This window comes from Bos javanicus, chromosome 18, assembly GCF_032452875.1.
Source record: "Bos javanicus breed banteng chromosome 18, ARS-OSU_banteng_1.0, whole genome shotgun sequence".
In the NCBI taxonomy this organism is placed as follows: domain Eukaryota; kingdom Metazoa; phylum Chordata; class Mammalia; order Artiodactyla; family Bovidae; genus Bos; species Bos javanicus.
Genome location: NC_083885.1, coordinates 34872932 through 34886167, shown reverse-complemented (window position 1 = coordinate 34886167; position 13236 = coordinate 34872932). Strand labels below are relative to the sequence as shown.

Sequence of the window (13236 nt, the reverse complement as noted above, 5' to 3'; positions counted from 1 at the left end):
CTTACTGCTTCCATTCTATCATCTCCCAAGCCATAATACAGCCATCAAAGCATGCCTTCTAAAGCACAACCTGACCATAATAACCCCCAACTTAAAGCTCCCTCACTGTCTACAGCACATGATGCTCAATGTTTGCAGCCACATACGTCTCAACCCTAGAACTTTCAATGCACAGTTGATGAAATTAAAATATCAAAAACACAACCCAGAAAGTCAATATTCAACTGCCTCAGTTTCATTGCAGGAATGGGTGGCCAGGTAACAATGCTCTAGCCAATGATACAGAAGTGTAAGTCACCTGATAGGGCTTCTAAGATTCATTTAAGAGACATGTCACCTTTCCTTCTCCCTGGGAACTGATGCAATGACCAGAGATACAGCATCCATCTTGCACGCATAATACTAAGCCATACACACTGAGCACAGTGCAGCAGGAAAAATGAAAGGACCCACAGCCCCCAGTAATATGTGCTATACCAGGCCTGAACTGCATACCGCCGTTATCTTATTCTGCGTGCTAAATCCTTTATTTGGCTATGTTAGTAGGGTTGTTCAATACTTGTCATTTTCACTGACTAAACAAAACGGATAAGTGTGAACAAGTTTCCACTCTTATGATGCATTTACTAGCTTTGTGACCCAGGAGTATTTCATTTTCTAAGCCTCAGTAAACTCTCACGAAGAATGCACATAGCCCTAATACTTCATGAGATTAAATAACATAAAAAAATTTAAGTGCACTACCTGACAACATTCAATAAATCCTATTCTTTTATAAGCATTTGTGGACAGATAAAATTTATACATGTGACTACACATTACTATATATACCAACTGTATTCTCAGAATGTAATGTATAAGCCAAAGACACCCACAAAAGAACACTATTCCCAACTCCTCAGGGTTTTCTCTTAGTTAGGTATCAACTAGGACATGTCTGCTGATAACAGGATATCCCTTCTGTTCTGTGTATTCATTCACTTAATTTCATTTATTCCACAAATGTCCGTGAGTCTTTATGATGCCCAAGTCACTGTGCTGGGTGCCACGTATACAATGAGTGGGAACAATCAATGCTTTTCCTCACAGTTTCTGGTCTAGTAGGGCAGGTGGACAATGAACAAATAATTACAAAAATCAATAAATAATTACCAGTTGTGACTGAATACTTGAAAGATAAAATGAGAGCATGTGAGATGTAATCTAACTCTAACAAAGTTATTAGTCACTAATGTGTATTTTAGCAAGGATCATAGGTTTTTACCTTATTAAAATAAAAAGAAATTATTACCATTATTTATAGTAAAAAAAGCCAAGAGAGATTTGGTAGCTCTCTACCTACAATTCCAGCTTCATCTTTTCTAGTAAGATGTGAAATGTATGTGCAATGAACAGTGCATTACACTTTAATAAATGGTTAAACTGAAAGACAACCAGCGACCCAATGTTATTTTGATCGTCTCCTGGTGGGAACTTAAATAACACCTCCCTTTCAAGGATAGTATAAAGAGTACTTGCTGAGAGAACTACACACTCACCCATCAGGTACGCTAAAACAGATAGGGCCAACTAACACCAGCCAGACTCAGGCAGTCATGGAAGAGGCTTTCAGCACTCCGGTCCCCCCAGCTACCTGCTACACTAATCTGCTACTCCAAAGTCTATACCACAGTCTGCACTAAGCAGTCAGGTGGGGTCATCATAAAGAGTGGTTGGGTGTTTGTGAAACCCACATGGGAAAAAAGTCTAGCAGTGATCTCACAGAGCATACAAATAGACTATTCTTAACCATTCTTGCTATGCTGATTTTGTCTTTATTGTATAGCTAAATCTACAACTATATTTATTTTACAGTTTGGTAATACTCACCTTCCTGTGCAATGAATTTAAAAAATAGATGTATGTATTAAATGAAAAATTAAGAATCAAATTCGTATCCAAGAAAGCTGATGATGAACGCATAATCTGTACAAAATAATAGCATTTCCTATTCTCTGTGGGGACCAGGATGATTATCACTGATCACATGAAAACCAAAAGAAATAAATCTGCTGAAGAAGCATCAACATATACTTCAAAGGCGACAATTTAGCATGTGCAGCTGCAAACGGTAACACCACTCTGTAGAACATAACTTTATTTAAATCAAACGACTCTTCTAAATTTTCACTCACATTCTTGTGCACGTACAAAAAGCAAAGCTGTTTGCATGTTGGCTTTGCTGGAAGAAAAACTCTGCAAAAAGCTTTAGGATACCAGTTTTACATCAATGTCATCAGATACTTTAAATAGAAAAATCTATTCATCCCAATAACAGCTAAATTTTTCTAACCTTATTATAGAATCAAAATAGAACTTTTGGAAAGTCATTATATTGAAGGTGAAACATTTTTGTGACTGCTTAAATTAATTTAAAAAGTACAACAACAAAGATAAAGCTGTTAGTTCTTAAACTGATAATACAAACAGTGCAACAAACATTTAAACACTGTATAAAGAATAATATTCTTGGTGAATTTTTTAAATGATTAAATAGAAATTTACTAGGAATTAGTTGTGGTACACAAGTAATTCATAATTGTTACCCGAACAATTCTTTACCAAAGTAGTGAGGAATTCTACCAATCAACTGGACATCAGAGTCGCATAAATTACAAATATATCCATGTATTCACAGTTAAAGTGGCTGAACTATAAAATCTGTGACAAAGCTGATGCTGAACACAAAAAAAATTCACATGACATTACACAAGCACTTTGTATTTTAAAAATTTGAGCCTTTGAAGAACTTCTCTGAAATCAACCTAGTTCCTAAAATGGCATTGATTTTTTTGTTTGTTTCCTGTGAATGAGTCCTTTTAGCTATATTTTGTTCAAAATTAGCTGGAAATCTCTGATCAAAGTACTCAATGGTGAAGTGCCAAATTTTTCAGTTTTTCCAGCTTTCAAAGAATTGCAATTATTGAAAATCAAACATAGGAAAACACTGAAATTTACCTCTTACACATTACAGAAAATGAAGTGAAAATACAATCAGCAAATATGATTCAATTGTGAGTTTATACAACTGTACTCAGAAATATCTTCATTGTGGGAAACTTTCAAAACACTTTATTGAAGTATATTACAAACACAAAATAGTACATATCTTAGGGCTGTGTTGTCCAGTAGCACAGCCTCTAGCCATTTGAGTACTGCATACCTGAAATGTTGCTAATTTGAGTAAGTGGAAAACACACTGGGTTTCAAATAGTTACTTCCAAAAAAAGGTAAAATGTCTCAATAGATGTTTATATCCATTTTATGTTCAAATGATAATATTTTGGATATACTGGGATAAATAAAATGCAAAAGTTACTAATTTAAAAAAGCTTTTTAAAATGTGACTTTTAGAAAAATTTAAATTACATAATGTAGCTCACACTTGAATTCTACTGGACAGCACTGTCCTAAAAGATAGCTTGATGAATTTTCAGAAACTGAACCTGCTCTGTAACTAAAACCCACATGAAGAAACAGAGCATTACCAGCATCTTGGAAGTCTTCTCCTCCATTCCAGGAACTAGCCTCCTCACCCAAGGATAAATCACTACTGTTCTTTTTAACACCATGTAGTATTAGTTTTACCTATTTTTGTACTTTAATATATTTGTGAAATTCACTCATTGGTGGGCTAATTGTAGTTTTTTATTTTCATTTTATTTCTCTGTGTGAACATGCAATTTACCGATTTGACTGTTTAGTGGGCATTTGGGCAGTTTATATAGTTCCTGGCTATTAACCAATAATGCTGTTACAAATGTCCTAGTATGTGTATCTTGATGAATACATACACACACACACACACACACACACACACATTCATTTCTACTGCATACCAAGCCTCAGAAAAGAATTACTGGATCACACATACACATATGTGCAGTTTTAGTATTTATTGCCAGTTTTCCAAATGTTTTGTCAACTTTATGTAATCAAACAGTACACCAACTGTTTTTCCATATCCTTGCCAATGTTTGTCAAAGATACTATGAACAAAGGCAAAAAGACAATACCTGTGAAAATATTTCAGCAGAAATACTTACACAATTTAATTTTTAAAAATGCAGTTGTGACTATTCTCTGTTTCTCTCTTAGCTTACCAGGTACCTCAGCAACTGTTAGAGAATTTTGTTCTCACATGGCAGAGAGAATAAGCAAGCTAGCTCTCTTCTGTGTTTCTTATCAGGACACTAATCCTATCATATCAGGACTCCACTCATTGGACCTCATTTAACCTTAATCAACCCCATAAGGAGGCTTCACTGGTGGCTCAGTGGTAATAGAATCCATCTGCCAATACATGAGATGCAGGTTTGATCCTGGGGTCAGGAAAATACCCTTGAGAGGGAAATGGCAACCCACTCTATTCTTGGCTGGAAAATCTCACAGAGGAGCCTGGAGGGCTACAATCCATGGGGTTGCAGAAGAGTCAGACACAATCTAGTGACTAAACAACAAGAACATACACCATAAAGGCCCAATCTCCAAATACAGTCATATTGGAAGCTGAGGCTTCAAAGTACTAACTTAGGGGTAACACAAACATGCTGTTCACAACAGCTGGTAAGTGGTGGGGCCAGGAATCACAATTCTATGACCATGAAGCTCCTACTCCTAACTTCTATACTATATTGCCTTTTTACTTTTATTATCTTCCAGAAGATTTGGGATGGTGAAAGCTCCAGACAAGTGCTGATGGTTGGCATCCCCTGCTTTAAAATTTTTATATTATGAAAGACCTATTATTATATTAGTTTTCTATCACAGTAGATGACACTTTATAGCAATAAAACCCAATCTGTGGACCAGGGCAACAAAACCTGGGAAATTCTAAGTACGGAAAATACTATGGGTTAAACTTAAAAATTTTTACCTATCATTTTATATTTCAGTTTTAGACGTCAACTTAATTCCCCCTTATATAAATTCACTCTGCTGTTAATCACTTTTTACAAAAACAGCCTTCTAAATTGCCATTTACTACTTTCCTGAAAGAATTAAGTATTCCTTATCCCTGTGGAAATCAAAGTAGCAGAGATTCTTTCCTAAGAATTTTAACTCTGAATCTGAATTTTTTTACTAGGAAGGTTTAATTTTTTTGATCTCTTACGGAGACAATTCCTACATTTCTATATATGGACAACAACATGGAAAGAGATAACAGAACTAACAAAAAGAGAGCTCCTTTTATTCATGCCATCATTTTAACTTCATTAAGTGGATTAATATTAAACAACTGAAAAATTAACACCATCTAATAATCATATACTCTGACATGTTCTGGCCCCCATAATTACAGAAGTCAGTCAGCTGTTAACCTTACTGCAACTCACTTGCACGTACTGAGGCTTCCCTTTTGCAGGTTTGGCTATGATGTATCTAGGTGTGGATTTCTTTCTGCTTATCCTTCTTAAAGTTCATTCAACTTCTTGGACATGGAGATGAATATTTTTAATCAAATTTAGAAATTTTCAGCTATTTCTTAAAACACATCTTCTGCTCCTTTCTTTCTCTCCTCTCCATCTGGGATTTTCATAACATGTATGCTGTTCTGTGGGCTGGCGTCCTACCGTCTCTGATACTGATTGTTTTTTTCCTTCTGCTTTCTGTTCTTGAGGCTGGATAACCTCTGTTAACTTGTGTTCAAGTTCACTAATTCTTTTGCCAGCTCAAATCCTGAGTCTGTGAATTTTTCATTTCAGTCATTGTACTTTTCAAATTCTAGAATTTCTATTTGATTCCTTTTAAAAATTTAGATCTCTTTATTCCTTAAAAAAAAAAAAAAAATCTCTTTTGGCTGCACTGCACAGCACATCCCAACCAGGGATCGAACCCACACCCCCTGCATTGGCAACAGAGAGTCTTAACCACTGGACGAGGGAAGTCACAAATGTCTTTATTAATACTCTCTTTGAAGAGTCACTGGCAAAAGGAAGAATTTTTCGTTTAGTTCTTTGAATACACTGAAAAAGAAACTGCTTTTTTTGTTACTAGGAACCATCATTTGCCACCGAGCTCTCCCCAAGTTTCTATTGCTTGCTTTCCCCCTGAATAACAGTCACACTTTTGTGCTTATTTTCGTGTCTTATAATTTCCTGTTAAAAACTGGGTGTTTTAGATGAAATACTCTAAATTAGTAGCAAATAGAAATTCTGACCCTGCCTACAGCTTCATGTTGCCTGTTTTCTGTTTGTCCAGTTAGTGACTTGCCTAATTTTCTGGAATCTGTTCCCCCATCAGTGTCCAAACTCTGATGTCACTGCTTTTTTTCCCCCCTTCTTTTTAAGCCTTGCTTTCTAGGGGGCTGTCCCAGGTCAGCGTAACTTAGTGGTCAGCCAATGACTGGTCAGAGGTTTTGCTTCAACACCTTGAGCCAGAAGGCTTTCAAATCCTTTGCCATGGGGTTTGTGTGTGGCTTGGAGGGATACTTTCAAAGTATAGGGAGTTTATCAGTCTACCCTGCATTCAGTCAGGGGCCAGTAGCTTTCAAGGGTTCTCTGTCCTCTCCTGAATAGGTGCGGCCTTGTACATGTACACAGCCTTTTGGACCCTAAGAGCTAAGTGTGATATGAATAGTAGGGCTCACTTTAGCTATCTCTTTCCCTAGATTTCCCTGATAAATTTCTGCCCAGTCTGCCATTTTCTTGTTCCTTGCAACATTAGCTTTCTAAGACTGTCTGACACAGAGACTGCTATTGTTTTCAGTAACAGCCCTGGGCTTGTGTTTTTCCAAGTGCTGCTCTAAATAAAGTCAGCTCCCTCTGACAGGACAACAGAGCTGCCAGTCCTCATGGCGTGCCCAGAGTAGAACTTGAGGAACCAGAGCTGAGGGAGGAGATGGGAGCATCTCCTAACATGCTAGACCGTCATCACTGTTTATACTGAAATTCACTAGCTTTGTTCGAATAAATGCCTCTCAATATTTGTCCTTTGGTTAACTTCCAGAGACCTTAAATGGGTTTTTGCTTGTTTGTTTACAATTTTGTTAAGTTTAATAATTGCTTTTTTGGAAGGAAAACTTGCCAAGCTCCTCATTCAGCTGTTTCAAAACTGCTGCTCTTACATTTTATTTTAAACTGCGTTCCCTCCCCCCAAAATGTGCCAAAGATCCAGAGCAAATATTAAACAGAACCATCTATTACACTTTGAAGTGCCCCACTAAGCACACAGTGGTAGTCCGATGCAATTTAACACCACTGAAGGAAAACTTTCCCAAAACCGGGACCATATTCTGGGTCTCAGTCTCTTCAGAATTCCTCAATATTATGAGAACATGAGACTTTCTATACTTAAAAAAAAAAAAAACTTCCAAATTTACTTGATAATAACAAACTGTATATACGAAGAGACAAGGCAGGCAGGAAGGCCCTGGATCTCCTGTTCTCTGCTTTCCCAGGCTCTTCCCACTCCTAGGCCCCAGGAGGGACCACTCCCTTCCCATCCTGTGGTGGAAGTGGGGATTGGAAGGTATGGAGATGATGTGTGTGTGTATGAATGTGCATATGTGTGTGTGTGTGTAGCGGTATGGGGGGCCAGTGTGAAGAATGGAGAAGAATCAAAAATTAGAGAGAAGGCCTTCCCTCATCCCCACCACCCTGAGGAGGGTTCTTAAGGGAGCTGCCTCAGATGTGTCTCAGCCTATGAGACAGTAGAAGATCCAGCATCCAAAAGTAACCCAGTGACTGGCCCAGCTGAGCTCTGACCATTTGTGGACAGTGTATGCCATGCCGTAGCCCTGCTCCTCTGTGGTGTCGTCCACATCAACATCAAAGAGGGAGCCCAGGTAGGCCAGGTGGAAGATGGCCAGGGCCCCAAAGAGCAGATTTAAGGCTCGCACCCCCAGGCCCAAACGATACTGGTGTGAACAGTCTGATGGACACCTTCTCGACAAGATGCAGGCACTGAGGATCCGAGCCAGGCGCTTTCGGAGGATGTGCTCCACGTAAGTGATAAACGCCAGAGACAGCAGCACTGCAGCCAGGTGGAAGCTAAAGCCGTGCAGGAGGGCACTGGCTGTATAGGTGACCAGCACGGCTGAGAAGGTCCCCAAGTGGAGAGCATTCTTGAAAACATAGTTATTTAGCCAGCAAGACATGGGCAGGTTCCAGCTTGTGACAACTTCCACCATGGACCGGGGCAGCTCCACGTTCAGTGGCTTAGAGACCGTCAGGTCCCATTCCAGGTGATCCTTCTCCTCGGTGAAGCCAGTCCCTGCCAACGTGGCTGTGGCCTCAGATAGAAAACCCACAAAATAGTTGCTAAAGCGGAAGGAGACAGCACTCTCATAGGCTCGCAGCCACTTGCGAAGGAGGTGGTCACCGTCGAGGGGGATGAAGTAGGGGAAGAGATAGGGGCCCACACAGGTGGACAGCACCAGGCACAGAAGGGCCAGCAACAGGCTCTGGGCCACCTTCTGCAGCCACCGGCAGCTCAGTGGGCGGCCTTGGACGGCCTCTAAGTACCTGTGGAAGGATATCCAGGGCCCAAAGATGACAGTGCCCACAAAGCAGAGGTAGCCCATGAATTCCATGGGTGACGGCACCATGCTCACCTCACCCCGATCCAAGTCAAAGCCCAGAGACACTGCCTTCATGGCTACAATCATCTGGGCCCCTCGCATCCTGTGCCATGCCACAGTGTCCACCATGTACATCTCACCCATGAGCAGGTAGGTGAGGATGGTGACGGAGACGAAGACACCGCGATGGGAGGAACGTCGGCAGAGGAACAGCACGAGGTAGCACAGAAGGCTGAGCAGCATGACCCAGACCATGTGCAGCTCGAAGAAGTGGTAGAGGCTGAAGAACCCACCCGCCACAGTACTTGCGTGCTTCAGATAGGAAGGCAATCCAAGCCTCCAGAGGAGGCGGCAGGCGAGACAGATGGCAAGGAGCAGCCAGATCTGGTCAAGGCCCTGCTGGGCAGTAGGCAGGAGACAGTCCTGCAGGAGCTGCTGGAAAAATTCCTGGCGGCTGAAAGTGGCCATTGTGGACTGCCACGGATGGATGAACAGATAACTTGGCAGTAAAGAAGCTGCAGTCCAGAGGGCCAGGGATACACCACTGCCACCACTGGGACGCCTTCCCCACCAGCTGCAAGGCTGCGACCACTGACGCTCCCAGGGCAGCACTGTATACTTACTCTTAAGGACTGGGTAACATAGATCTCCAGACAAAGGCAAGATTAGGGATAAATAAAGGGACCACAGTCAGTAAAGCCTGAAGTCACCCTACCTGGGCTCGCTCCTCATCAAACTCCAGGCAGCCCATACCATCCAGTCTCTGGAGATCAATCCAGCCTTTCCAGATAACACAGACTCCATTGAGAATCATGGGAGCCTTCAAATATACCTAAGACACAGAAAAGAGGAATGAAGATCCATGCTGAGCCATCAGACACATAAGAAACAAAGGATAAACTTACTTATGAAAACTGGTTTTCTTTGGGGGGGGAACTAAATACAGAAATTAAGAATTGCAGGAACGTATACAAAGCACAGCCTCTATGTTCTATACATTAAATTAATCTGGCTTACCAGGAGTTTTTATTTCTAGTCACAATTTTTCTAGATTATTTTTAAAAGGAAGTTTCACAGATTTTGTAAAAACTGTTTGTAGTTAAGATGATGCTTGAAGTAGACATCATTTCTCTTGCAGATGAAACTGGGACATTCAGGTACTTTGCCTTAATTTTTGAATCTTGACTAGAAAGACATGTAGATGTACAACAACTGGAATTCACTAACTCCTGAAGAGAATGCACTGTTTCTATCTGGATACCTGAAGCCACCCAGGGTCAGGCTCTTCTCCTTTCCTTTCCATCTTATGACCTACCTCATAGACTTCTGTTAAGTAATGCTGCTTCTTTTTCCTTCTTTTTTTTAAACTTAAGTTAGCCAGAGTTGATTTCTGTTGCTTTTAGCCAAAGAACCTTAACTAGCACAACACTTACTTATGCATGTAACACATGTTTCAAGTAAATAACCCTTGAGCAAAAGTCACTTTAGGCATGACTTCCGAATTTGTCACTTTCATTTTGGATCACCAAATCAATCTTCATATTGCCTGAAAATATAATTGTTCTCAAGCAATTAAGGATCCACCAACAAAGGATGGATCATCTTGATGAAAGATGGATGATGCTATTATCCTGAGGTGAGTATTTTACTGTGATACAGTAAGAAAAAAATAAAGGAGGAAAAAGCTGAAAACACCTTTTTCTTTAATCAATTCAGCAGTTTCTTCAACAAAAAAATCTTGAGGCACTCTTGTTTTTAGAGAGGTTTAGTAGGACTGTCAGTACCTATAAACATGCAAGAAAAATGACTACTGAAGCACCTGTAAAATAAAACCTAGAGGACTTATGCCTTCTTAGTACATATTTATGTCATTTCCCTCCACTACTAAACACAACTATTTTTCCTGTTAAGGGCCCCCATAAGCCATGCTGAGTCAATTTCTACTGATATTGGAAAAAAAGTACAAAACATTAGGTTCCATTTCTCCTCCCATGTGGACCAAGGGAAACAGTCTACAGTTATAGCTGAAACCGTTTAACCACACATTTCCTTCTGTTCCGATAACTGCACATTGTGAATTCCCTTCCACGTTGTGAATTTAAAACTCCAGTGGTGTGCACCTAATTGAACAAGTGACTGTGACAACCTCATGCGTGATACCTCACTAAATCTACACTAACTCTCTGAATTGCCTATCAGTATAACTTGACTTACCACATTTACTAGAGATTCCCCTTACTCTTTCCAAGAGAGAAGAGGGTGCTACACAGCACGGCATTTCAACTGTCAATCTACCTCATTATTTTATTATTTTTTTACCTCATTATTTTAAATTCTCACACTAAACATAAAGATGATTCTCATTTAACAGGACAGAAAGGTCAATTTTATGACCAGATTATATATTCTTTATCAATGACTTACATCTTTTAAATTCAAAGATTCCATAACCTAACTTATTCAAATTAACTTCCATCATCAATAAATATTTTCCTTATGAAATTACCAAATTTTTTTAAAAAGCTGATTTATTACTCTTTTGTAAAAGTTCTCTCATGACTAAGAAAACCACTGATCTGCCTTGGAAAATTCCTAAATGAGTTCAGAAAATGGCTACAGTTCATAATCAAGGCTAGTGCCTGGAATTGTAATTTAAAATAATATTTAGATGATCCTGTGATTTATTTAGATGTTCACATTTAAATACAGTTTTATGTGTAGAACTTCAAAGTAAGTGTTTGGCACTTCATACATTTATGAATAACAAACCTCAAAGTACGAAGAAAATAAAACTGTCAACAGTTTGGCATCTTGTAATGTAATTTAATAATGTCATTTAAACATTCAGACATTTTTTTTACTGAAAGTAATGATGGTTCACTTCAAACTGTGAAAAGAAAATGTATTAGAATATGACCTTGGGTTCAAACCACTGTCCTAGAATAATTAAATGTTTTATATAAAATGAATTCTGTAAAGCCTTTAAAATGGGTAAATATTCAGCTAATCACACACAAAAATAACAATAGCCTGCTTATCTTTCCAAAAGTAAAATATCAGGAGGATATGCTTAAGACTTCACAGAAAGTTAAAAGTGACCACAGCCTCACATTTTGCATTCTTTTGGAAATAAGGTAAAAGTATTACAATTATAGGAAATGGCAACCCACTCTACTACTCTTGCCTGGAAAATTCCACGGACAGAGGGTGCTTGGGGGCTACAGTTGGTGTCACAGAGTCAGACAGGACCGAGCATGAGCACAAAAGTATTGGACATTTTAAAAAATCAGCTTAAGTTCTAAGTACCAGTATTTGTAACACTATTTCAATTCAAATTACACATGGTATCACTTAATTTTCACATTCTATAGCTTTAAATTCCACATCACTGTAGCAGTAAAGCTTCAACAAAAATATGCACAAACCAACCATGGCATTATCCATTAACAGAATACCACTCAGCCACTAAAAAGGAATAAAGTAGTGATACACGCTACAACATGGATGAACCTTGAAAATATTATGCTAAGTGAAAGAAACCAGAAAAAGGCCACAAACTACATGATTCCATTTACATGAAATATCCAGAGTATGCAAACACAGAGACAGGAAAGATATCAGTGGTTCCCAGGGGCTAGGCGGTGGTGGAAATGAGGAGTGACCGTTAATAAGTACATGATTTCTTTTTAGGGTGATGAAAATGTTTTGGAATGAGAGTGGTGATAGATGCACAGTTCTGTGAATATGCTAAAAATCCCTGAATTTTTCTTTAATTTAATGAAGGGTAAATTTTATGCTCTATGAATTATATCTCAATAGAGTAACATAGTCATGGTTAAGTTTTATTATCTGTTACACAGGCGACATCTAAGATATGTGAACAGTGATTTCTGGGCAGGCAGTTGCATGTGGGATTTTGGCACTCTGGGAAGAGATACTGGTTGAAGATACAAATCTGGCAGCTATCAACAGGGCTTCCCTAGTGGCTCAGATGGTGAAGAATCCACCTGCAATGCAGGAGACCCAGGTTCAATCCCTGGGTCTGGAAGATCCCCTGGAGGAGGAAGTGGCAACCCACTCTAGTATTCTTGCTTAGAGAATTCCATGGACAGAGGAGCCTGGTGGGCTATAGTCCATGGGATCACAAGAGTCAGACATGACTGAGCAACTAACATACACACAGCCATCAACAACAACACTGTGGTGTTTCAATTCAGGGGTATGGAAGAGATTACTCAAGCAACCGTAAGTAGGAGAGAAGTGACCCATGAAGAGACCTGAGGCAATTCAACTTTTTAGATGCTATGTAGAAGAGAAGAATCCAGCAGAGCAGGCTGTGAACAAAGAGGAAAGCATGCAAAAAACCTAGTGGCTAAAGGTTAAGTTACAGGCCTCCCCGTAAAAATTTCTCCTTTGTTGGCCACATAAAACTTCAAAGTATCATGTTACAGGACCTTATGTCACTCATAACTTTTGGCAATGCTCTTATTTAAAGCAGGAGTTTAGTCTGGAGTCCAGACAACCTACATGAGTTTGGATTTACGGGTAAGTTTCAAGAAGACCAGAAACATCTCAAAATTCTGTATAAAAATATATGTTTGTGTCCATGTGTATTTTTCTAAAGAAGTCTAATGCTTTCACCAAATTCTTGAAAGGATGTATAAGGGGAAAAGGAT

General features: G+C 39.3%; 2 protein-coding genes across 6 annotated transcripts in view; both read right to left on the bottom strand.

The window, feature by feature from the left end:
* CBFB (core-binding factor subunit beta) overlaps window positions 1–13236 on the bottom strand; it is a 48509-nt gene that overhangs the window by 15167 nt on the left and 20106 nt on the right. For all 5 annotated transcript variants that reach the window (XR_009730812.1, XR_009730813.1, XM_061387566.1 and 2 more), the window contains one exon: window positions 9276–9392. Coding sequence is in view for 3 of the 5 variants with exons in the window: in XM_061387566.1 (XP_061243550.1) it covers window positions 9276–9392 (117 nt within the window). In the remaining 2 variants the exon portion in view is untranslated. The remainder of the gene's footprint in view (window positions 1–9275; window positions 9393–13236) is intronic.
* LOC133230301 (protein-serine O-palmitoleoyltransferase porcupine-like) lies at window positions 2123–9269 on the bottom strand. The gene has a single exon (XM_061387555.1). The coding sequence runs from the start codon at window positions 9026–9028 to the stop codon at window positions 7676–7678; it is 1353 nt and encodes a 450-aa protein (XP_061243539.1). The 5' UTR covers window positions 9029–9269; the 3' UTR covers window positions 2123–7675.

Bases quoted from the DNA above. Each gene is read 5' to 3' on its own strand.
- LOC133230301 (XM_061387555.1), bottom strand. From the start codon at position 9,028: ATGGCCACTTTCAGCCGCCAGGAATTTTTCCAGCAGCTCCTGCAGGAC.